This window comes from Thalassophryne amazonica, chromosome 3 (genome assembly GCF_902500255.1).
Source record: "Thalassophryne amazonica chromosome 3, fThaAma1.1, whole genome shotgun sequence".
NCBI classification, from domain to species: Eukaryota; Metazoa; Chordata; class Actinopteri; order Batrachoidiformes; family Batrachoididae; genus Thalassophryne; species Thalassophryne amazonica.
In genome coordinates this window covers 107,191,981-107,219,602 of record NC_047105.1, presented here as the reverse complement: position 1 = coordinate 107,219,602, position 27,622 = coordinate 107,191,981, and the positions used below count along the sequence as shown (strand labels likewise).

The following is a 27,622-nucleotide window of genomic DNA, read 5'->3' as shown; positions in this document are numbered from 1 at the left end:
ATTCAATTAAATTTAATTAGCTTATAATGCGCCAAATCACAGCAAAAGCCGTCTCAAGGTGCCTTACATGAAACAATTCAACATAAAATTTAAATAAATAATTAAAGTGAATACATTTTTTTTTTCAAATGCATAATTAAAAACAGAAGTAAAAGAATAAAACAGATAAAAAAAAAATAAAAACTATTCATAAGAAAGAGAATAAAAATAGGTTTTCAGTCTTGACTTAAAAATGTCCACGGACTCCGACTGCCTCACCGTAACAGGAAGACTGTTCCGCAGGGTGGGTGCACGATACGAAAAGGCTCTTTGACCTGCTGACGTCTTCTTCACCCTGGGAACACAGAGAAGTCCCTCATCCTGCGACCGCGAAGCCCGGGCCGGCACGTAAAGTTCCACCAGATCAGCCAGATAAGATGGCGCCAGTCCATGAACAACCTTATAAATCAATAACAAAACCTTAAAATCTGCTCTCACAGAGACAGGGAGCCAGTGCAAAGATGCCAAAATGGGTGTGATATGTTCAGACCTTCTGCTACGTGTCAGAAGTCTGGCGGCAGTGTTCTGAACCAGCTGAAGACCCCTAATGCTGGACTGTGGTAACCCTGAAAATAGAACATTACAATAATCTAGTCTAGAAGAAACAAAAGCATGAATCAGGGTCTCAGCATCAGCCATAGACAGGATGGGGCGGACCCTCGCTATATTTTGCAGATGGAAAAAAGCAGTCCTAGTAACATCTCTGATGTGGAGGTCAAAAGACATTGTGGCATCAAAAATTACCCCAAGGTTCCTCATTTTGTCAGTATGATGTATGACACACGAACCCAGGCTGAGCGCTAGCTGGTCAAACTGATGCCGATGTCTCGCTGGACCAAGAACCATCATTTCAGTCTTATCAAAGTTTAAAAGTAGTAAGTTACTAGACATCCAACTTCTCACTGATAGAAGACAGTCCTCCAGGGATTTTATGGGAGTGAGATTTCCAGCAGTTATCGGCATGTATAACTGAGTATCATCAGCGTAACAATGAAAGGCAATCCCAAAACTCCACAGTATACGCCCAAGGAGTGCCACATACAGGGAGAAAAGCAAGGGGCCTAAAACAGATCCCTGTGGAACCCCAAATCTAACAACACCAAAACCATTGTGGTGCCCGAGTCCATTGCTCGCAGAAGATCATTCACTACTTTAGTGAGCGCTGTCTCTGTGGAGTGATATTTCCTAAAAGCAGACTGCAGCGGCTCACAAAGATCATTCTCAGTGAGGTGGTCTATGAGCTGCCGTGAAACCACCTTTTCTAAAATTTTGGAACAGAATGATAGATTTGATATTGGCCTGTAATTTTTCAATAAACTAGGGTGGTTAGATTTCTTAAGTAATGGTTTAATCACTGCAGATTTAAAACATTTCAGAACAGATCCAGAGGTTAATGACAGATTGATAATTTCCAGCACAATCGGCCCAAGAGTGGACCACAGATCCTTAAACAGTTTTGTTGGTATGGGATCAAATAAACAGGTTGTGCTTTTTGTAGATGCCACGAGTTTCGTCAGCACGCCTAATGAAATACTATTAAATTCTGTCAATCTAGGTAACACCTCAATGGTAGCGCCCACCTCCATAGCAGGTTTTAATGGCTGGGCTGAGGCATGCTGAGATATGCAGCCTAGTATCTTCAATTTTCTTCTCGAAATAATCAAAGAAATCATGCGGTGATAAGGGAGAATGACTAACAGGTGGTTGCTCGTGAATAAGAAATGCTACTGTTTCAAACAAGAACTTTGAGTTATGTTTGTTTTTACTGATCAAATCAGAGTAAAAGGCCCACTTTGTGGCCAGTAGTGCATGCCTATAATGTAAAATAGCATCCCGCCACACAAGGCGGAACACCTCTAATTTGGAACAATGCCATTTCCGTTCCAAACCTTGAGCCTTCTGCCTAAGGTCATGCAAGTAACCACTGAACCAAGGTGACTGTGCCTTGGGAGGGCGTGGCCTTAAAAGAGGAGGCACAATCTTATCAATCAATTAATTAATCAATTAATTATTTTTATTGATTTTCACATATAATAAGCACACACATACAAAAAAAAATCAAACAAAAACACACCTCCAGAACACAAACAAACAGGGGAAGGTGGACACATCAGAACAACAAAAGGTGGTGACACTTTACAAGCAATTATACTGAAAAAGGAAAGTTAAACAATAGGGAATGCATAAAAAAATAAAATAAAAAAATGAGTGCATATCATTTACGTTTATCTACCAAACTGATTATTGGCTGCCATAGCTTATCAAAAACTCCTTCCCGACCAGACAATGTATACCTAATTTTCTCCAGGTGGAGAACATTTCCCAATTCCCTCAGCCACTGTTATGTGGGCTGCTGAAGAGGAGGTACTGCTGGCCCACCACCACCAGAGGGCGCCCTGCTTGGAGTGCGGGCTCCAAGCACGAGAGGGCGCCAGCCCCAGAGGAAGTGACAGCTGTCACTCATCGCACCAGCTGTCACTCATCTACACCAATACATAAGCCGGACTGCAACTCCACCTCCCCACTGAGAAATCGACTACCAAGAGGTAATTTCTCTGCTGACTGACACTTTGTGTAATAATCTGAACTTCTGTTGCAGCCGTTTTCCTGGAGTGTTGCCTTGTCTGTGGGATTGGCGTTTGGTGTGACAGCGACGGCTTCGCCTCACACCCCAACCCAGATAAGTGGTTAACCAGGAGCTGCACGAGTGTGTGATTGGAGGTGGAGGAGCTCCCTCCTAACTGTGTACAGACTGTGGACTACTGAGTGTGCGGACTCACACTCATTCATCTTGTCTCTGCTTTCTGCCAGCAGTACCAGGGTCGACAGCCGAAGACAGAGGCCACCTGGGGACGCGGGACTTGGCGGCTCCGGTGTTCTTCAGACCGTTGGTGGTGGAAGCCGTGTGGGACGCGGCTTCTCTCTCGTCGGGGGTCTTCTATCTTCGAGCCTGCCCACACGTCACCTGGTGTTAATTGACTTTACAAATTTTGTGTGTTTAGTTGTGTGTTGTCACAACATTAAATTGTTACTTTTTGGCTTATTCATTGTCCGTTCTTTAGCGCCCCCTGTTGTGGGTCCGTGCTACGACACCTTCCCAACAAGCCACATCTCAAAAGCAGGTTTATCAGATTTCCAACAAAGAAGTATCGCCTTTCTGGCCAAAAGTGTAATAAGCGAAATAATCTGTGCCTCATTTTTATCCCTCACCCAGCCCGGATCAGTCACCCCAAACAATGCTGTGATGGGTGTATAGGGGACCACTCTGCCAACCGCTTTAGTTAGAAGATCAAACAGTTTATTCCATAGGGGCTGTAGCTTTTGGCATTGAAAAAAGAGATGAGTCAACGTACCCTGGTCCTTTAAGCACTTAGCACAGAGAGGTGATACATCCTTGTATATTTTTCCAAGTTTAGTGGGACAGAAGTGCAGTCTATGCAAATCCTTGAATTGAATCAGAGTATGTCTGGTATTTATAGAACTACAGTATATATTCTTAATACACTTCTGCCATATTTCTTCAGTAATTTCTATCCCTAAGTCATTTTGCCATTGCGTCCTAAAAGAGTCGGATGTGGGAATATGTATATTTACTAAAATATTATAAAGGCGAGACACAGCACCTCTAGAGTATGATTTAACAGACATAATGTTATCAAGGGCAGAATGCTGTGGGACAGTCTCATATAGTAGAATAGAGGCTTTGATGAAATGCCGCAACTGTAAGAATCTGAAAAAATGCGATTTGGGGAGATTAAATTTCAGACTTAATTGTTGAAAAGATGCTAAATGTCCATCAATATACACATCTTTTAGGGAGCATATCCCTTTTTGTCTCCATGTCGCAAACGCAACATCTTCCATCCCTGGCTTAAACGCATGATTATCACATATTGGGGCATCTAAATACATTTTAGGACCCTTCACTGTGCTCAAAACCTGATTCCAAACCTTCCTAGAATTGAAATTATAGGATTTCTACTATAACGTGTATCTTTTACCTTTGTCGGGCTTTTAAGTAGGGCAGGGAGACAAGTTTGCCGACAAGATGTGTGTTCCATAATCAACCATGAAGGCTGCCCTTCTAAATCAGCTCCTGGTACGCATTTACGCCAAAAAGAAAAAATGTTTAGGTGTGCAGCCAAATAATATAATCTAAAGTCTGGGAGACCAAAGCCTCCACAAGTCTTATGTTTAATCAGATGTTTGCTAGAAATCCTAGGGACCTTTCCTGCCCAAATAAAAGATGATATAATAGAATCAAGCTTTTTAAAGTACACCAGAGGAATGCATATTGGGATGGACTGAAAGATACGAGGTCTGTCAATAAAGCAACGGTCCTTTTTATTTTTTTCAAAAACTATATGGATTTCATTCATATGTTTTTACGTCAGACATGCTTGAACCCTCGTGCGCATGCGTGAGTTTTTCCACGCCTGTCGGTGACGTCATTCGCCTGTGAGCACTCCTTGTGGGAGGAGTCGTCCAGCCCCTCGTCGGAATTCCTTTGTCTGAGAAGTTGCTGAGAGACTGGCGCGTTGTTTGATCAAAATTTTTTCTAAACCTGTGAGACACATCGAAGTGGACACGGTTTGAAAAATTAAGCTGGTTTTCAGTGAAAATTTTAACGGCTGATGAGAGATTTTGAGGTGATTCTGTCGCTTTAAGGACTTCCCACGGTGCGAGACGTCGCTCAGCGCTCTCAGCCGCCGTCGTCAGCCTGTTCAAGCTGAAAACCTCCACATTTCAGGCTCTATTGATCCAGGACGTCGTGAGAGAACAGAGAAGTTTCAGAAGAAGTCGGTTTCAGCATTTTATCCGGATATTCCACTGTTAAAGGAGATTTTTTTAATGAAAGACGTGCGGACGGGTCCGCGCGTCGGGACGCAGCCGACGCGGTGCGGCGGCACAGGAAAAACACCTCCGTGTTGATAACCATTTGTAAAATCCAGGCGGCTTTTGATGGCTTTCAGTGGAGTGAGTATATGAGAAATTGTTTAACAGCAGGACATGTTCCAACTTGTCCTTAAGGCTTTCAACAGAGCTGTTTTTCCTGTGGCGGAGCGTCGCGTCGGCTGCGTCCCGACGCGCGGACCCGTCCGCACGTCTTTCATTAAAAAAAATCTCCTTTAACAGTGGAATATCCGGATAAAATGCTGAAACCGACTTCTTCTGAAACTTCTCTGTTCTCTCACGACGTCCTGGATCAATAGAGCCTGAAATGTGGAGGTTTTCAGCTTGAAACAGGCTGACGACGGCGCCTGGGAGCGCTGCATGACGTCCCGCTCCGTGGGAAGTCCTTAAAGCGACAGAATCACCTCAAAATCTCTCATCAGCCGTTAAAATTTTCACTGAAAACCAGCTTAATTTTTCGAACCGTGTCCACTTCGATGTGTCTCACAGGTTTAGAAAAAATTTTGATCAAACAACGCGCCAGTCTCTCAGCAACTTCTCAGACAAAGGAATTCCGACGAGGGGCTGGACGACTCCTCCCACAAGGAGTGCTCACAGGCGAATGACGTCACCGACAGGCGTGGAAAAACTCACGCATGCGCACGAGGGTTCAAGCATGTCTGACATAAAAACATATGAATGAAATCCATATAGTTTTTGAAAAAAATAAAAAGGACCGTTACTTTATTGACAGCCCTCGTATATAAGAATCTAGGTAGCAACACCATTTTAATGGCATTAATTCGCCCCACTAATGAGATAGGCAAAGTAGACCAAAACTCAATATTTTTCTCTAATTGATTAACCTTGCTATCCCAGTTCAGCTTCAATAGTTGTGATATATTACGTGTAACTACAACACCAGGGCACTCAAACTTATCTAGAGCTAATCTAAACGGGGTACTTTGCAAATAAGCCATATTTGCCCCTCCCGACAAAGGCATAAGTTCACTTTTCGTCCAGTTTATTTTATATCCTGAGAAGGAACCAAATTCATCAATAAGCTGTAGTAAAGGGCCAATAGAGGACTCCGGTTTAGATATGAATAGAACCACATCATCAGCGTAGGCAGAGAATTTGTGAGGTAAACCTTGATGTATTATCGGTAATATGTCCTGATTTAAGCGGATACGAGCTGCTAGAGGTTCCAAAACCAATGCGAACAGAAAAGGAGAGATGGGATCTCCTTGTCGTGTGCCTCTATGTAATCTAAAGGATTTTGATATATTATTATTAGTTATTACTGAGGCAGTTGGTTCTTTATATAAGATTTTTATCCAATTAATAAAAGAATCACCAAACCCAAATTTAGATAATACAGTAAACATATATGGCCACTCAACCTGGTCGAAGGCCTTCTCAGCAGCCAACGCCATCACTATGGAGTCATCTGAGCACCTAGCCGGACTATATATGAGATTAAACAATCTACGTAAATTAAAATAGATGTGGTGATTGGGGATAAACCCCGTTTGGTCAGGGTGTACAATTTTAGAGATGTGCTCTTTAAGACGATTTGATAAAATCTTTGTCAATATCTTGGTCTCTACAGAAAGAAGAGAAATAGGACGATAAGATGAGACCGATAAGGGGTCGTGATCTTTTTTGAGGATCAATGATATCACGCCATAATATAATGATTTTGGCAGAGAGCCAGACAATTTTGAATAATTCAGCATACGTAAAATCAAGGGGGCTAACAGTGAGGTGTAAGTTTTATAAAACTCCACACCAAAGCCATCTGGTCCTGGAGTCTTATTGTTTGGAAGCTGTTGTATAGCAGCTTTGACCTCTTCTAAGGTAAATTCTGCTTCCAAGTCTGCAACTGCATCATCATCTAGTTTGGGAAGATTACAGTTTTCTAGGAAATCCTCGATTTCTGACTGACTGGCTGTGCTTTTAGAGCTATAAAGTTTATAATAAAACTCTTCAAAGCATTCATTTATTCGTTTAGGATCCCAAACTATCTGCCCACTATTGTCTCTAATTGAAAGTATTGTTTTTGATGCTTGAGATTTTCTGAGTAATCTTGCAAGTAATTTATGAGGCTTATCACCCAATTCAAAAAAATTTTGTTTACATTTAGCAATGTGAAGGCTGACTTGTTTGCCCAGAAGAGAATTATATTCACATTTCGTTTTTGTGATTTTGCCCAGTAATTCAATTGTGGGGGATGATTGATAGTCTTGTTCTAACCGCTGTAAATTCAGTTCCAGTTCCTTCAAAGCCAATTCCTGATATCTATGACTAGCTCAAGTAAAGGATATGATGTGGCCACGGATTACCGCCTTCATACTGTCCCACAGAATTGCATCATTAACATCGCCCTTATCGTTATCTTCTATGAACTCCAAAATATGTTTCTCCAGATTCTTGTGAAAGGACTCATCTTTAAGTAAAGTTGGATCAAGGCGCCAGTTTCTCCCCCGCATGCTGGCCAAATCTGCAAAATCTAGACCTATGGACACAGGACTATGGTCAGAAATTACAATGGGATGATAGGTGACATCTCTCATAAGTGGGACCAGTTTCTTATCCAGGAAAATGTAATCAATGCGAGAATAAAAGCCGTGTACGGGGGAGAAAAAAGAGTAAGCTCTGCCTGTAGGAGAAAGAAGTCTCCAAGCATCCACTATATTCATGTTTTCCAAGGCACTTTTCAACACATGACTAGATTTAGACTGCTGTGCCTTCACAGATTAGCTCCTATCCAGGTGAGTGTCCAGTACAAGGTTCATATCCCCTGCTATTATGATATTAGAATTATCTACCCCTGGTAGTAGCTTAATAATCTTCTGAAAAAACCCTGGACAGTCAAAATTAGGGCCATATATATTGACAAAGGTTACAGGCAAAGCATTCAATAGGCCTGCTCGAATAAGGTATCTCCCCTCAGGATCTACAATTACAGTGGTTTGTGAAAAAGGCACATTCTTTCTAAATAAAATTTCCACCCCTCTAGCTTTAGCTCCAAAATTGGCATTATATGCCTGACCCAGCCAATTAGCACGAAGTACAGATTGAACATTACGCTTAGCATGTGTCTCCTGTATGAAAATTACATCAGGCTGTAATAACTTTAAGTGTGCAACCACCTTAGCTCTTTTTACTGGATTTCCCAAACCTTTCACATTCCAGCTAACCAGCCGTAATCTACTAACCTTACTTACCATTAGTATCACTCATTTTGATTTGATTATCCAATAAATGTCTATACACTCTATAATTACCATATGTAGAACAGCACCACCAAACAAACAAACAAACAAAACAAACAAAAAAAAGTCATAAAAGACCCCAAACCCAATCCGCCCATACTAAGGGACTTCCCCAAATGAAGCCCATCTCTACCCCATATACTCAAAAGGAACATTGTAATAGCTACAATACTACTACTAAATTCACTATGAGCTCCACACCAGCATAAGAATACTCATTATTCATATCGCAACATATGTGCTCCTCAACCAGAATTATTGTATTGTTAAAATAATTATAATATATAAAATAATAATAAGAAAATAAGAATGGAACACTGAGAACATATGCTGTCAATATTATACAAAAAAAATTATAAAAAAATTTACAATATTGATCTCGTCTGTACCAGTCCACATCTTCATAATTCAAAACCAAAGTGTGAAAAGAAATTGGGCACACACACACACACACACACACACACACACACACACACACACACACACACACACACACACACACACACACACACACACACACACACACACACACACACACACACACACACACACAAAAGGATCACAATACCTGAGAAAGTGACAAAGTTGTGACTATGACTTCTACTCGTCCACATTAACATCCAGCTTCTCATCAAGAAATCTTTTCGCATCCTCAGGCTTCTCAAAGGTGTGCGTCTCCCCGCCCAGTGTCACTCTGAACCAAGCAGGATGAAGAAAACCATATCACAGAATCGCCGCCTTACGCCGTTTGCGTATCACTTCAAACTTCTTGCATTGTGCTAGCACGTCCGAGGTCAGGTCTGGGAATATAAAAATCTTTGCGCCGTTGTGCTGTAGAGGGGCTTTTTGTGCCACGAGCCTCAGGATCAGCTCACGGGTTTGGTAGTAATGCAACCTCACAATAAAAGGACGAGGCAGTTTACCCTCTGCCGGCTTGGGACCCAGAGCACGGTGTGCATTATCCACTAAAATCTTACCGGTGAAGTTCTCTTTCCCCAAAAGTTCCGGAATAAACTCTGAGACAAACTTCAGCGGGTTTCCTTTCTCCGTTCCCTCCGCGACACCAAGTACCCTGATGTTTTGTCGTCTCGACCGTGACTCCAGATCATCAAGTTTTTTGTGATGTGTATCATGTCCCCTCTGAAGCGAGTTGCATATCTCCTCGAGAGCAGTGATCCTGTCCTCGTGTCCATTCACCGCTTCCTCAATGTCCTGTATCTTTCCAGTCAAAGTGGACAAATTAGCCTCCACAGCGGACATTGTGTTTAAAATGGCAGATAACTTTTTATCCACAGAGGTTTCCAATCTAGCAATCACACTCATAATACCAGCTGATGACGGGTTAGCGGCCTGTATAGCAGACTGGTTATCCATGTTTAGCCCCACAGTTGTGGCCTGTTCACTAGCCGTGCTTGCTAGCTCACTTTGGTCTTCTCTGGTTTTCTCAGACTTTTCATGGGCCTTTGCGTTCTTAGGTTTCGTCATTGTTAAGACTTGTATTGGCGACAGGAATCAGTTGAGATGTGTCAGAAACAGACAAAAGTCAAAGAAAAGTTTATAAACTGGTGCGGAGCTCCTCAAAAACATGTCCTACGCCATTGCTTGCTAACCACGCCCCCCATCAAGTGTAGTTTTAAGTGCTAAATTTAGACTATCCGCAAGGCTGTCTACTGATTTAGCGTTCTCCAGACTAAAAGCTAAAATATCAGGTAGTCTAGCCTCAAGTTCAGTCATAGTTGAGGGTTTAATACAACGCCGTAGTAGTAGACAAGGTTGTTGTTTCACTAAACGTGGCAGCGTAAATGTAAACCTGATAAGTGAGTGGTCGGAGACCATAGATGCGAGAGGCAAGATGTTGATATTTGTGACAGCAAACCCACGTGCAAGAACCAGATCCAGGGTATTTCCACTAATGTGCGTCGGGTCCTGAATGCATTGCTGGAATCCTAATGCATCCACAATTTGCATAAATGATTTGCTAAGGGGATCAGATGGCTTATTTATATGAATGTTAAAGTCACCAATAATCAAAATTTTATTTGCACTAGTTGACAAACTAGAGATGAAAGCACCAAATTCATCTAAGAAATCAGAATATGGGCCAGGGGGCTTATAAACAGTGACAAAATAACATAGCTGACCTCCAGTTTTATGACCCTGACAGGACTTAGCATCACGGGCATAACGAAGAGTCAGATGCTCAAAGGAATTATATTTGTGACCCCCAACAGCTAATAAAGAAAACCTAGATTTGTAAAGTTCAAAATGATCATCACAAAGACATAAACAATGGAACACACACACACACACACACACACACACACACACACACACACACACACACACACACACACACACACACACACACACACACACACACACACACACACACACACACACACACACACACTCTCTTGCTGAATGCTGAAGTCTGGCTCGCTGTGTGTGTCATCATGTTGTCATCATGTCATCATGCTCATTTCAGAGTTATTTTTGTAAAGTCTTCAATGTTTTATGCTTTTAGCCCCTTAAGGTAAACAGATTAACTGTTCTCAAATTATTTTCACTCATTAGTGATCATTTGTGGAGTTTTTAGTGTTATTTAGAATCAGTGATATCACAAGAATTACTGTTAATTTGTGGAATTTTTACAAAGTTTATGACAAAGCTCGGGAGCAGGTCGGTAACTCTGACCATAAGAAGCCCAGTGGAAGATAATGAAGTGATGGAATTCATTCTGGGGTTTGATCAGATTATATGATCACATGTGGCATTTGTCTGTATGTTCTTGGTTTGCCTTTTCTCTGTCACTTAGCAACATTACTCACATGCTTTTCAGATGATGTCCACTAAGTTGGTTGGAGTCAGGATCCAGATGTTAAGCTTCAGTTATTTCATTGTCTTCTTTTACAGAACAAGATGTGCATTTTTTTTTTCTTCAGCATTTCTCTAAATTTCTCCAAACGTTTTCAGCTCATTTCCATGAAACTTGCATGTTGTTGTTAATGTGGGACCTGAAAGAGGGTTGTGACTCTTTAGTTTTATTTCTTTTACATAGTGACATGTGGCATATGTTGACAATTTGATCAATTTCTCCAAAACTACACATCATAATTTCAATTCAATTTATTTAGTTTATACAGCGCCAAATCATAACAAAGCTGCCAAGGCGGTTCACATGAGTAAGGTCTAACCTTACTAACCCCTAGAGCAAGCACACAGGCAGCAGTGATAAGGAAAAACTCCCTCTGATGATATTGAGGAAGAAAACTCAAGCAGACCAGACTCAAAGGGGTGACCCTCTGCTTAGGCCTTTCTAACAGTTACAAGGTTTTGCAAACTTTTACAAAGCTGAAGAAACAGAAAACAGAAAATCCAACAACATAATATAAAGAAGATAAGTCCACACAGGTGCCAGCACCACGGGCAGGGGTTGTCCACACTGTGGGCCTGTCCCTGCGACAGGGTCACATAATCAGACTCAAAGCTGCCAACCATACTTGTCTCATTACAGAAAAACAGCAAATGAATGTAACTGGCGTAGAAACATCTAATAATGTTGTAAAATTCAATGCTCACTTCCAGGTTGTTCATGTTTGCCTGCTCCAAAAACCCTAATCCAGTCAAGGTGACTCTGTCCATTATTGTGTCGATCATAAAGATTCTATTGAATCGTCTTTTCTCTGTCTACTTACCTGCGACCACTTTGTCAATGGCAGCCCTACCACGAACAAAGCAGGATTGAGGTCAAGTGTGATGCGACTGGGAAGAGAATCAACACCTCCAAATCTGAGGCCGTGGTCCGCTGTCTGAAAAGGTTGGACTGAGAGTTACTGCCCCAAGTGAAGTTTAAGTATCTCAGGATCTTGTTCGCGAGTGGGGAGTAAGATGCAGCATGAGATTGAGAGATGGATTGTGACAATGTCTGATGTTTTGGAGACGCTGTACCGGACCGTTGTGGTAAAGAAGGAGCTGAGCCAGAGGTTGAGACTCTCAGTTTACCAGTTGATTTATGCTCCTATCCTCAGCAATGTCATGAAGACCATTTAAAGACATGCAGATTAGGTGAATTGGAAACTTAATAATTGTCCAGGTCTCCCTTGCAAAAGAGGTCTCAATCTTAATGGGACTAACCTGGTTAAATACATTTAAAAAAGTACTTTGGGTAATAACCGAAGGAAAAAGGTTGCAGATGAAGCAACGAAAATTTGATTCTTCCGTTGGGGATCATACACTGTGCAAGAGCACAACCTGCTCTCTGTTTGCACACTCTAAAAATCTAAAGTGAGTGGCAAATTATTGTAAAGATATGAGGAGAGATGGTCCATTGGTCAAAGAAGAGTTGACCAAATTTTGTTGGTGATCTGATTCAGTTCTTTTCATATCTTTCTTTAAAATTGTGATATTGGTTTCCTTTTTATTTCAGAGTAGCATTCTTGCTTTATGACATCATTGATGGGGATAAGGATAAAGAATGCTGACTGCTCTCCTCTCTCACTTGGCAGAGTTAATAATGGTTAGCTATTATTACACTGTTGGCAGTGATGTTCGCTCTCTAAATGCCCTTCTAGTGATGCATTGAATTCCTTTTGGTTCTGGATGATGGGATATATAAAAGAAGTAATTTGTAGTTGTCGCCTTGGTGTATAGGTAATGGAAAAAAAAAAAATCAATAAATAAAAGTTTCCATGGCATTTTTTAAAAAGCTTAACAATGACTACTTAACTAGAAAATAAATGCTCTCAAATCAATAAATAATGAAAATAAATGTTATTGGCATCATGGCTGGTGTTATTTCAAAAATAATAATGATATTAATGATAATAATGTTAATAATAATAACATCAATAATTATAATGACATTTCTTTATGTAGCATTTTCAAGCACAAACTTCACAGTGCTTGACATAATAAAACAGGACGACACAACAACTTAGCCATAAGAACAAAAAATAATTAGATACAATACCTTATATATATATGGTATTAAAAGCATTTCCAGATCTAATTATTTTACTTTTATAATTTTCTTTATGCCTGTTGATAAGAGATGAACCAAGAAGCAAATTAGAATTTTGTTCATTTTCATGTTCTGAACATGTACTTACAAACAAATTATCTTATGCTGACATAAACATGTTTAGAAACTTGCATTTTGCATGGAGAGGTGTTCTGCATGACTTTGTACCACTTGTGCACAATGTTGACTTGCATTCCAGAAATTTTTTTTTTCAGAACTCTGTGAGGAACAAAAATCCTATTCTGCATTATAAGTTACATAGAACAAGGTCATCATAAGTTGCAGTTTTTTCATGACTGACTTGTCACTGGTCTGTCTGGCACCAGCTCCACCGGGCTGATTTGGTGCATCATGTAAGCTGTCTTCACCTCATGACAGCTGTTTACATCGGCCGATCTGCAGCCGGCCTCCGGAAGAAAAATAAAACAAAGTAAAATCAACCAAAGCAAGTCCACATTTTGTAAGGCTGGACGGAACATCGCACCATCTCACTCACAGTTAAGGCAGTGAGAGGCAGACAGACGGTCTAAAACGTCCCACATTACCACTTTACACTGTAACTGGTTCCTTTCCCAAAACTTCATCTGCAGCTTGTGCCCGCCTGCAGCTGCCCAATGTCTGTTTAAGCTCTCTTCTCCACTCTTCTCTCTCTCTCTCTCTCTCTCTCTCTCTCTCTCTCTCTCTCTCTCCCTCCCTCCCTCTGTCTTTCTGCTTTTTCCACCTCAGACATTTAAAGGGGTAATATTGTGCAAAATCAATATTTTACAGTTAAATATAGTCAGGATTTGAATATGAATATAACCAGCAAACCATAAGAAACTATACATTTGAAATTTAAAACTAAAATAGGCTGTTTTAGACTTCAGTAACATATGGTCTCATTCATTTCAGTAGAATTTTAGCTTTGCTACTGGTGGACTGTCCCTGCTCCGCAGTTAATCTGAGTTTTATAGCAATTGGGAAGGTCTCCTATTTCAATCTGCCCCACTACGTGTAATGTTCTGGCAAAATGCAGCCCTCACAGCCACTACAGGCTCATGATTGCTCAATGCTCCTAACAGTTTTCACTACAATCTAATGAAATCACTCACAGTTTGCTCCAAAACAGAAAACAATCTGCAGTATGTTTTAAATTTTGCTTAAACTGTAGTCTGGCATCAGAATAACTGAGAAGCCAAATCCATATTCATGCAGAAACTATTTATTTCAAGATGCATTAATGAAATAAAAACAAAGCCATCTTCAAATCTGGACGCATGGTGTGAGCAGGTCCAGTACCATTTCAGTATGCAAAAGTGGAGCAAGACAGAGCAAGAAACATGACACTCAAATTTCTTTTATCGTGACTAACGAGCTCCTGTCACATATGTGCTTTGCAAACAACACATTTTGTAACATTAAAGACCTGCCATGTGTGAGGCTCAAAATCATGACCTTCATGTACGAAGACTAATGTGGACTTTCTACTAAAAGTTGGTATACGCCAAAACCCTGAATCTGGCGTAAGTACAAATATATTCAGATGTATGAAAGTGTGCGTAGGCATGAATCCACGCACTGAACATGGAATTGAGCGTGGAACCAAACTCCTCCCTGGCCACGCCCTATATGTAATTTCATGTAAATAGGCCCTTGGAGCAGGGATTCCCCACAACATCACATCAGACAACATGAAGACAGGAAAGAAATTATGCTATAGATGACTGGAAATTACGTGGATGCTCACAGGGACAGCTGTTAAACGGATTAATCATGAAACTGGAAAAATGTTTGTGGAAGCTAGGGATGCAAAACAGCGCGCACACTGATGTTAAAATGGTGAGGTGCGCCTCAGCTGCAGTGTGACATTCACAATTTACACACACGTTGATTGACAAATACTGAACATGTTAAGTCTGTTTAGAAGCTCTGCAGCTCACCATCAAGCAAAATAAAAAAAAAAAGACATTAATAATAATAATATATTTGAATGCGCACATGCCCAAATGTCTCCGGTTTTCGTTCAGAACAATTACATAATAAACTATTTAAACATAAGCACCCCCCCCCCATCTCGCACTGTGCAACCTCCAGCCTTTTTTGCATATGATTTGAACACTAATGGAATGAAAACGTTTCCATCATGTGATGGCGCCTTTATAGCAACATGTGCACAGTCAGTCACTCCGATTACATTCGGGAAACCGGCTCTCGCTGCAAAATGCGCTGTAAAGTTGGAATGTACCTGATGACATTTAGATTATTGCGGCTCAGCGCAAGGTTGACTGGCACACGCCTGATCGATCAAGCAACTCACGCTGGAATGCCCCTAATGCCAGGATGCCCAGCGTGGTCAGTATCTGTGTGGGCACAGACAACTCCTGGCTCGTCGCTGTATTGCGCTCTGGGCTGACCGCAGTTATGTGCGCAACTCCAGTAACAGTGGCCTTGGTAATCGAAATCTGTTTATGAGCCAATCATCCAAATTTGGAAGTAAATCCTCGCATTCTCCGAATACATGCTCACGTCGGATTGCACCATTTGCAAGTTCCTCTAACAACGCTAATGCAGCCATTGGTGCCATTTTATGCATCACTTTGCGGGCGCTTTTATATCCATCCATATAATTGCAAACACATGGATGTGTTAATTGTTCATCAGTGTGTGGAGAAACTGGGAATGCCTGCTGCATCCACAGCTTCATGTTGAAATGAATTCAAGATGGACTGGAAAACAGGAAACCAGATTAAATGTTATATTTACACTATAATTTATAATTAATTAAGTGTAGGCTTGGGTTTCCTGTCTGTCTTCTGGCAAACTGCAGCAATTTGATGTTACTTAAAAAAAAAAAAAAAAAAAAAATCCTCATCATGAAACTGTATAACTGGTGATGCAATGGATAAAAGCTTCAGTTTTGTCCAACATCAGAAGCCTATAAATACTGCAGGCCTTATATACAGAAATGGATGAATATTAGCAATATTTATGTGTGTGTGTAAAATTCTTTGCAGATTATGTTTACTGCCGTTCGCACAGATGGACTGAATTTCACTAGCCATTGTTTCTTTAATTTATTCATTTTAATTAATTATGTGAAAAGACATACAAATGTAAATAAAAGCACACATCATGTACTATAGAATGTTTCTTGTGGGAAGATATGAGGTGTTGCAAAGGAACACACAAAAGGACACACGAGACGAAAGTAAATCAATAAAATGGCAAAAACTCCTTCCACATTTTATACATTATCAAAGCTTTGATCATGAACCATGTCTGTGTGATGCTCTAACTGCACCAATATTGCTCTGGAGATGAGGTATAAAATGTAGCGCCCCCTGGCGGACGTCTCCCTGCTCTGCATCATTCAATTAATGTTATCTTCAGGATCTAATAAGACTTAAAAAACACAAATACATATACTTCAGCACATTTTTGTGGCATGCTGCAAACACTTCCAATGATTTCCAATCAAGTTATTTGAATTCGAGCTTGGGGGCTGTGACGGATGAATGACCAGCGGGGGGCGCTCTTGTTCCAACCCCTGTATTTGGAATAGTTTTAAATTCCGTTACATTATTTTTGCTTAAACACTACAAAGAAAAGTATGTCAGAAATGTGAGAGAAAATAGATAAATCACAGAAAGAAAACTGTCGTCTTTCAGCTGATGTTTTGTCTATTTTCTCTGCTATCACCTGTAGCCCCGTTGGCGCAGTTTGGCAGCGCGTCAGTCTCATAATCTGAAGGTCGTGAGTTCGAGCCTCACATGGGGCAGATTTTTTTTATTTTTTATCTTAATCTGTTAATGTTACAAGATAATATTGTTACAAGAGCAAAAAGAGGCCTGATAACACCTAGCATAAAAATCTGGAATTCCAGAAAATAAACATTTTGTATTCTAATAAAAATTTATATTAACACATCTGCTGTTGAAATTTGTGGTAATCTTAACTGTTTTAAGAGAATGGTTAAGTCATTTTTGCTCAATAGTGTTTTAGAAAGTCAGTCTGGACAATTTGTGTAAATTTGTATTATTTTTAACTGCTTTGCAGTTTTTTAAAGTTTTTATTGTTATTTTACTATTTTAGTGTTTTTTTATTTTTATTTTTAATCTATCTAGAGTTTACCTTTGCTGTGTATTGTGTAGTTTTATAGTAGGGAGGGGTGTTATTTAAAAAAAAATTGGAAATCTATAAATGTTTGCAATGGAATATGGAAATACACACAGAATAAACCATAGCCGGATAGATTTTGGGTCATTTTGATCCAAAAAACCCATATGGACGGAGCCAGTGAAGATATCAACAACATGAAAACAGTTTGTTCAAATTCTTTCATATTTTGCACACTGATGGTCCCCTTGACAGCCAAGTACATGTTGGCGTCAACTAAAAATTTATGGTTTGGGAGATACTGTGTTTTGCATCTGAACTCTTCGTATGTTACTCACGTTTGGTGAATGAAAAACCTTAAAACTAACTGCACAGTCAACATGTACATACTCAAAGTTCAGGACTACTTCATTCTTTTCTGAGTCTCACCCAGGATATGTGTCCACAACATCCATGATTTCAAATCAGATCTGGATTTGCCTCAAAATGTAACCGACTGTGTCCTGAGCTAAGGATCGTCTCTTCACAAACTTTTGTTAAATCAGTCTGTTGAAATCTGTCCACCACCTTTTGCAGGTATGGTACACAAATAGGGCCACTGCACACCTCCGCCCTCTTTCGGCTGGAAGTAGTAATAACAAGTTGGGTATCTATTTCACGTGTTCGAAGTATCAGAAGTAATTTTGAGGGAACACAAAAGTATTCCAGACAGAAAAATCACACTCTGACCCTTCACATTAAAGCACCACCTATAATATGTTACACACACACACACACACACACACACACACACACACACACACACACACACACACACACACACACACACACACACACACACACACACACACACACACACACACACACACACACACACACAGAGCAGCATTAATTATTTAATGAGTAGGCTGTAATTTGCAGGCATGTCACAATATATCACGAAATACTATGGAAGTAAATCTGTGCCATCAGAGTCTGAAATTGAATTCTTAAGGTTGAATTTTTTTAGTATCAAAAATTTTAAGGTTGAAATTTTTTAGCATCAAAATCACAATTTGAAGTTGAATTTTGTAAGGTTGAATTTGTTTAGCATCAAAATATTCAGCCTAAAAAAAAAAACAAAAAAAAAAAAAAACAAACAACAACAAAAAACAAAACAAAACAAAAACAAACAAACAAACAAACAAAAAAAAAAATCAACCTAAAAAATACAATTTCAAACTCTGATGGCACAGATGGCAATGTTGCGTCTTTCTCCACATTCATCATGTGCACAAATGCAAAAAAAATTGGCAGGAATCATGGCCTAGAATAAAATATTCTTAATTCTGTATGTTATTTTCACACTTATATGAATATAAATGAAAATAAATTGAAATTGAAATTTTGCCTGCGATTTAATAAAGAATATTGCAGATTCTCGATCAATTTTGATGTTGTCACCGATGACATAAATATGAGTGTCGAGCCAATAAATCGATCAATCAACATCTATTGATCTGTAAAGCAAGAAATGCTTGTGTGTGTGTGTGTATGTGTATGTATGTATGTGTATGTATGTATGTGTGTGTGTGTGTGTGTGTGGTTCGCATACAGTATCTCTCTGTCAGCTCGGCCTCAGCTTTCGGATGTGGTTTCCGCATGGCACGATAATGTGCTGCATCTTTTATTATCAAAATTTGGGGGATTAATTTTTAAAACCTTTATTTTGAAGTCACGGAACGCTCCCACAGGCCAGCTTCGACAAAGATCGTGGACTAAGATGAGTCACTCTTAAACACATGCCTATCACCAATATGTTCAAGGGGAGAGACGGAAAAAATAAAGAAATAAATAACAAACAAATAGTCTGACAGATACGCTTCTTGCGTCCGTGGGTCGGAATGTTTCACACGCCAGCTTCGACAAAGATCGTCAACAAACCTCTCACTTTTCTACAATCGTTCTACGGACACTGACCAAATGTATTTATAAAGCAGCAGCCAGACGGTGTCCAAAGTGCTTTTCAGTAAAATCAAAGATTCACAAAAATAAAACACACACATATAATAAAATTAAAACAGCAGATGGAAGCAAAACATGTCACAGCACCACGAGGTGTTTTATTTTTTTTGCTTAAATTTATTTTAAGCACTATGCACTACTTATTTTGAAATCTGAGACGGTTGCACATCCGGGTAATTCGTTAGCAACATGCTTAGCAACACCTGCGACGAAAAAAAAAAACCTGCCGCAGAAGCAAACCGGAAGTGACAACGCAGTGCCCAGGGATCCTCTGGGCGGATGGCCCAGTTGGATTGTTTTAAAATGACATCACAAAGCATGCAGATATAAAAGATTAAGTCAACTTAATGACGTCAGAGCATGCAGCCACAAAAGGTTAAGTCAACATAAATGACATCACAAAGCATGTTGGTGGCCACAATACTACAAAGCGTGTTAGAGGAAAGTTGCAGTCAGTTTCTCAGTGTGTGGTTTTTCATCATCGGAGTGAGCAGATAAACAACCTCAAGAAGTCTGAATTCAGAAATCTTTTAAACTATCACACTGAGCACGAAGGCCAAGATGCAACAACCTGAGGGAGGTGTGAAGCATCCATCCGACCCGACAGCCACGACTCCAGGAGGCTATAAGGTCATTGCAACAAAAGTCACAGGAACAGTTGAATGGTTCAATTTTAAGGATGGATACGGTTTTCTTAAGAGGACAGATACACAAGAGGACATTTTTGTTCATTACACTGCCATCAACAACAAGAATCCCCGCAAATACCTCAGCAGTGCTGGAGACCGAGCGAAGGTGGAATTTGATATTGTAGAAGGAAGGAAGGGACCACAGGCGGCTAATGTCACCGTCACCGCCCAGGACAGTAAGTACAACCCCCTGATCTTTTCTGAGTGCACACAGGGCTAAATGTCTTCTGTTGTACTAATGTGGACCACATATTTGTGTTCTTAGGTCTGAAAAAAACGAAAGCTGTCTCCAAGATTCCTGAGGAGGAGATGATCAAGCAGAGAGAGGAGGACGTGCATCTGAGGAAGCAACTGGAAGATATGAAAGATAACTTACAGAAAGAGCGGGCAGATCTGATGGACTATTATGACAAAGACCTGAAAGCCACAGAAGAAAAGTACAAAAAGAAGCTGGAAGAACAGAAGGCCACCAGTAGAAGGGAACAGGATGAACAAGAAGCCAAATTTTTGGAAATGTTGGAAGAACAGAAAGCCAGCAGCAAAAGAGAACTGGAGGAACAAGAGGCCAAATTTTTGAAAATGTTGGAAGAACAGAAAGCCAGCAGCAAAAGACAGCAGGAGGAACAAGAGGCCAAATTCCTCAGACAGCTGGAAGAACAGAAGGCTGCATTTGAAAAGGAGAAAACATCCAGGACACAGAGTCCTTGGGTTTGTGCTTTTGGTGGACTCTGTGCTGCTGTGGGGTTCCTTTCAGCTAAATGTCTCACAAAATAACAAAGACTGCAGTGAAGGGTGGCTCGACTACCGGGATAAATAAACCTTTGTTTTTATTTATTTAAAAGCAATATAGATCACTGTAATCATTTTAAATAATCATTTATAGTGTGCTCCTGTTCTCATCTTCATAAATGTCTGTGTGTGTTTGTGTGTGTGTGTGTGTGAGAGAGAGAAACAGCAATTTTTGACTTTTTTAATAAAGTGTCCTGTTGACCCATGATGAAGAAAATTTGATTAAAAACTAACAACTACACAGTTATCAATGTACTTTACAAGTGTGCAAACACACACACACACACACACACACACACACACACACACACACACACACACACACACACACACACACACACTGAAAAACCAGTGCTACTTTTATGCCTTTAGTCCAAAGTAAGCAACACTTTATGAATTAAGTTCATTTCAAACATATTAAAGTTGAAATCTGAGATTTCATCCATCCACATTAAAATGACACATTTCCCAGGCTAAATGAGATTCATCCTGAAAGAAAGTCCTGTATTGCCTTGTTCTAGCACATGTAAAATGACAGTTGATTTATTTTGAAAAATAAATATTTTACAGCACTTTGTAAAGATTCTTGTATTTTCTTGGCTTAATTTTGCATATCCTTTATTTACATTTTTTTTTTTTTTTTACATTCAAGCAAATTAGCAATTGCACAGTTAAGTACAGAACAAAAGAGTTAAAAAAAAAAAAAAAAAACGAATAATTGGTGTGTTTTCATGGCAATTTACAGGGCAAGCGAAGGAGTCAGTCAGTGAGTGAAAAACTACTGCATAGACATGTGTGAAATTTGGGGTTTTGATGGACACCAGTGAGGCCCAGTGGACCTCTTAATTTATACCAGTTTGGCATCTCTTATTACGCAAATAAATTAATGAAATTAAACAGAGACAGATGGGCCTTAATTTGCTTGTGAAGTCTTGTTGCTAATTGCAGGGCCCCTCTGACCACTGGAGGCCGCTGTTGCTTGTGTCATAGATAAAACTTTCTCATGTAAAATTTGGTTTGTATAAAATAGTGTCTTCCTCAAATACCTATCTCAAAATAAAACAAAATTATGCCTAGAATATGAAGAGTTCAGATGCCAAACCCAGTAAGTCATTTTTTTTTTCAAATGGAGAAAAGTGCCTTGTAAAATACTGCAATGAAATTAGTTTTACATTGGATATTCGACAGACATTCGCTCCGGTTTTCCCTCTTCTTTGCTGCGGCGACAGAGTGACTCTATATAAAAATTAATTAAAAAGCTGAACAGATTTAAAATGTAAAAACAAGAGGTGTATCTCAACCAGCCAGTGGAGCACAATGATTCCTCACTGATTTTGAGTCAATTGATCATATAACCTGGAAGCTGTTGAGCTAAAATGCTAATATTTATATATAAAAATTAATAAAAAATATGAACAGATTTCAAATGTAAAAACAAGAGGTGTATCTCATGCAGCCAGTGGAGCACAATGATTCCTCACTGATTTTGAGTCAATTGATCATATGACCTGGAAGCTATTAAGCTAAAATGCTAATATTTACATATAAAAATGAATTTAAAAATCTGAACAGATTTAAAATGTAAAATCAAGAGGTGTATCTCTTGCAGCCAGTGGAGCACAATGATTCCACACTGATTTTGAGTCAATTGATCACATGACCTGGAACCTATTGAGCTAAAATGCTAATATTTACATATAAAACTTAATTAAAAATATGAACAGATTTAAAATGTAAAAACAAGAGGTGTATCTCATGCAGCCACTGGAGTACTGTGATTCCACACTGATTTTGAGTCAACTGATCACATGACCTGGAAGCTATTGAGCTAAAATGCTAATATTTACATATAAAAATTAATTAAAAATATGAACAGATTTAAAATGTAAAAACAAGAGGTGTATCTCATGCAGCCAGTGGAGCACAATGATTCCACACTGATTTTGAGTCAATTGATCACATGACCTGGAAGCTATTGAGCTAAAATGCTAATATTTACATATAAAAATTAATTAAAAATATGAACAGATTTCAAATGTAAAAACAAGAGGTGTATCTCATGCAGCCAGTGGAGTACTGTGATTCCACATGGATTTTGAGTCAATTGATCATATGACCTGAAAGCTATTGAGCTAAAATTCTAATATTTACATATAAAAATGAATTTAAAAATCTGAACAGATTTAAAATGTAAAATCAAGAGGTGTATCTCTTGCAGCCAGTGGAGCACAATGATTCCACACTGATTTTGAGTCAATTGATCACATGACCTGGAACCTATTGAGCTAAAATGCTAATATTTACATATAAAAATGAATTTAAAAATCTGAACAGATTTAAAATGTAAAATCAAGAGGTGTATCTCTTGCAGCCAGTGGAGTACTATGATTCCACACTGATTTTGAGTCAATTGATCATATGACCTGGAAGCTATTAAGCTAAAATGCTAATATTTACATATAAAAATGAATTTAAAAATCTGAACAGATTTAAAATGTAAAATCAAGAGGTGTATCTCTTGCAGCCAGTGGAGCACAATGATTCCACACTGATTTTGAGTCAATTGATCACATGACCTGGAACCTATTGAGCTAAAATGCTAATATTTACATATAAAAATTAATTAAAAATCTGAACAGATTTAAAATGTAAAATCAAGAGGTGTATCTCTTGCAGCCAGTGGAGCACAATGATTCCACACTGATTTTGAGTCAATTGATCACATGACCTGGAACCTATTGAGCTAAAATGCTAATATTTACATATAAAACTTAATTAAAAATATGAACAGATTTAAAATGTAAAAACAAGAGGTGTATCTCATGCAGCCACTGGAGTACTGTGATTCCACACTGATTTTGAGTCAACTGATCACATGACCTGGAAGCTATTGAGCTAAAATGCTAATATTTACATATAAAAATTAATTAAAAATATGAACAGATTTAAAATGTAAAAACAAGAGGTGTATCTCATGCAGCCAGTGGAGTACTGTGATTCCACATGGATTTTGAGTCAATTGATCATATGACCTGAAAGCTATTGAGCTAAAATTCTAATATTTACATATAAAAATGAATTTAAAAATCTGAACAGATTTAAAATGTAAAATCAAGAGGTGTATCTCTTGCAGCCAGTGGAGCACAATGATTCCACACTGATTTTGAGTCAATTGATCACATGACCTGGAACCTATTGAGCTAAAATGCTATTATTTATATATAAAAATTAATTAAAAATCTGAACAGATTTAAAATGTAAAATCAAGAGGTGTATCTCTTGTAGCCAGTGGAGCACAATGATTCCACACTGATTTTGAGTCAATTGATCACATGACCTGGAACCTATTGAGCTAAAATGCTAATATTTACATATAAAAATTAATTAAAAATATGAACAGATTTAAAATGTAAAAACAAGAGGTGTATCTCATGCAGCCAATGGAGTACTGTGATTCCACATGGATTTTGAGTCAATTGATCATATGACCTGGAAGCTATTGAGCTAAAATTCTAATATTTACATATAAAAATGAATTTAAAAATCTGAACAGATTTAAAATGTAAAATCAAGAGGTGTATCTTATGCAGCCAGTGGAGCACAATGATTCTACACTGATTTTGAGTCAATTGATCACATGACCTGGAACCTATTGAGCTAAAAGTCTAATATTTACATATAAAAATTAATTAAAAATATGAATAGATTTAAAAAGTAAAAGCAAGAGGTGTATCTCATGCAGCCCATGGAGCGCAATGATTCCACATGGATTTTGAGTCAATTGATCACATGACCTAGAAGCTATTGAGCTAAAATGCTAATATTTACATATAAAAATTAATTCAAAATATGAACAGTTTTAAAAAGTAAAAACAAGAGGTGTATCTCATGCAGCCCATGGAGCGCAATGATTCCACATGGATTTTGAGTCAATTGATCACATGACCTGGAAGCTATTGAGCTGAAATGCTAATATTTACACATAAAAATTAATTAAAAAATATGAAAAATATACACCTCTTGTTTTTATATTTTAAATCTGTTAATATTTTTAATTAATTTTTTTTATGTAAATATTAGCACTTTAGCTCAATAGCTTTCAGGTCATGTGATCAATTCAGTCAAAATCCATGTGGAACCATAGCACTCCATTGGGTGCATGAGAGTCGCCTCTTGTTTTTGTATTTTAAATCGGTTTATATTTTTACTTAATTTTATATGTAAACATTAGCATTTTCGCTCAACAGCTCCTCATTAGCTTTAAACAGTATCTCTGGTATGAACGTCACACCTTTTTATTTTGAAAACAGGAAGTTGGTACTCGACGTAGCCGTCTACTATCTCCGCTTGTTTATTGTAACGTCTGCAATACGGGCGCACTTGAAATGTGGGAGCAGCTTGCTCAGAGTCGCTCTGTCCACAGAGCAAAGAAGAGGGAAAACCGGAGCGAATGTCTGTCGAATATCTGTTGAATATCCAACGTAAAACTAATTTCACTTCGGTATTTTTGTTGTGTGGGCCGCCAGAAGAAGAGGTACTGCTGGCCCACCACCAGAGGGCGCCCTGCCTGAAATGCGGGCTTCAGGCACGAGAGGGCGCTGCCGCCACGGACACAACCGGGAGTGACAGCTGTCACACATCAACTCATGACAGCTGTCACCCATCTTCATTTCATCACTCCATAAAAGCCGGATGTCATCTCCACCTCGCTGCCGAGATATCATCTGCCTGTGAAGGTACTTTTCTCTGCTGACCTAAATCATTGAATAATAACCTGAACTTCTTTGCAGCCGTATTGCTGTGGCGTTTCATTATCTGTGGATTGGCGTTTGGTGTGAACAGCGACGGCTTCGCTTCACATCCAAACCAGATAAGTGGTTAGACAGGAGCTGCACGAGTGTGTGATTAGAGGTGGAGGTGACTTTCCACCTTCTGACTGTTTTTGTTACTGGGTGTGCACACACCCACATCTCACTGTTTGTGCTCCTCGTCAGCAGTACCAGATCCGACAGTCGGGGACGGTGATCACCTGGGAATTCGGGACTTGGCGGCTCCAGTATTCTCCGGGTTCTGTGGCGGTGGAAATCGTGTGGTTCCGGCTCTTCTCAGGACAGACGTCTTCCTCGAGCTTGCCCACACGTCACCTTGGTGTATTGACTGCTATCTGATTCTGTGATTGTCTGTATAATCGTTGTGCACATTCACAACATTAAATTGTTACCTTTTGGCTCATCTATTGACCGTTCATTTGCGCCCCCTGTTGTGGGTTTGTGTCACTACACTTTCCCCAACAGGATATCTCGGCCAACGTCATGGATCCCGAGGGGCGTCAACCATCTGTTGGACAACCAATGGAAGAGCAGGGTGCACAGGCGTCGGCTGGAGGCGTGATTGGTGAGTTGCAGCATATCCTCACCGCCTTTACCGCTCGGATGGACCTGATGACGGAGCAAAACATCATCCTTAATCGCAGGATGGAGGCTCTCACCACGCAGGTGGAAGCGCGCGCTCAGGGCGCTGCTGCAGCTCCTCCTCCTGCCGACCCGGTGCCGAATACAGACATTCCACTGGTCATTCAACGACCCCCCCCACCATCTCCTGAAGCATACATAAGCCCCCCAGAGCCATACGGAGGTTGTGTGGAGACGTGCGCGGACTTTCTTATGCAGTGTTCGCTCGTCTTTGCACAGCGTCCCGTGATGTACGCATCTGACGCCAGTAAGGTGGCTTACGTGATTAATTTGCTTCGAGGTGAGGCACGCGCTTGGGCTACAGCACTTTGGGAACAAAGTTCATGGCTCCTTGCCTCTTATACTGGGTTTGTGAGGGAGCTCAGAACTGTTTTTGATCACCCTAACAGAGGCGAAACCGCGTCTACCGTGCTGCTGTCAATGAGACAGGGGCGCCGGAGCGCAGCCGAATATGCAGTTGACTTCCGCATCACGGCTGCGAGATCCGGCTGGAATATGACTGCGCTCCGCGCCGCCTTCATAAACGGACTGTCGTCGGTCCTGAAGGAGCACCTGGTGGCTAAGGAGGAACCGCGGGATTTGGCTGAGCTTATCGATTTGGTTATACGATTGGACAATTGGTTAGAAGAACGCCGACGGGAGCGAGGCGAAGGGCGTGGTCAGGCACAAGCCGTCCCTCTTCCTCCTGGGTCCGAAAGAGAGCCATCTTCCCCACGCTCCACAGCCACAGCGCTCCATGTGGCTACAGCTCCCCCTGCTGACGATGCTAGGGACACGAGCAGGGCCACATTCAGACAGAGGAGGCTGATCCGCGGGGAGTGCTTTCTCTGCGGCTCAAGTGAGCATCAGCAGAGAGTCTGCCCCAAACGGTCAAAACACAAACGCCCGCCCTTAGAGACTGGGCTGAGGGGGGGTCAAAACATTCACGTGGGTCATACACATCTTTCAACACGACTCCCGGTTACAATCCTGAGCGGGGATTTAACCCTTCAAGCCCCAGCACTGGTGGACACGGGGTCAGAAGGGAATCTGCTGGATAGCAGATGGGCAAGGGAGGTAGGGCTCCCTCTGGTGGTGTTTTCTTCGCCAGTGAAGGTGCGAGCACTAGATGGCACTTTTCTCCCTTTTATCACACACAAGACACTACCTGTAACCCTGGTAGTGTCTGGGAATCACCGGAAGGAGATTGAGTTTTTGTAACTCCTTCTACCTCCCGCGTGATTTTGGGCTTCCCATGGATGATTAAACACAATCCACGGATTGATTGGCCGTCTGGGGTTGTGGCTGAGTGGCGCGAAACCTGCCACCAGAATTGTTTAGGATCCTCGGTTCCTGCCGGTGTAA

General features: G+C 40.2%; 1 protein-coding gene and 1 non-coding gene across 2 annotated transcripts; both read left to right on the top strand.

The window, feature by feature from the left end:
• Positions 1 to 16,913: 16,913 nt before the first annotated feature.
• On the top strand, positions 16,914 to 16,987 carry trnam-cau. The gene has a single exon. It is a non-coding gene; the product is annotated as a tRNA-Met (tRNA).
• A 2,903-nt stretch (positions 16,988 to 19,890) lies between these two features.
• Positions 19,891 to 20,633, top strand: LOC117507812 (Y-box-binding protein 1-like). Its single transcript, XM_034167608.1, has 3 exons — positions 19,891 to 20,194; positions 20,284 to 20,490; positions 20,558 to 20,633. Exons 1-3 carry the CDS (start codon positions 19,891 to 19,893, stop codon positions 20,593 to 20,595), a joined length of 549 nt encoding a protein of 182 aa, XP_034023499.1. The 3' UTR covers positions 20,596 to 20,633.
• Positions 20,634 to 27,622: the final 6,989 nt, after the last annotated feature.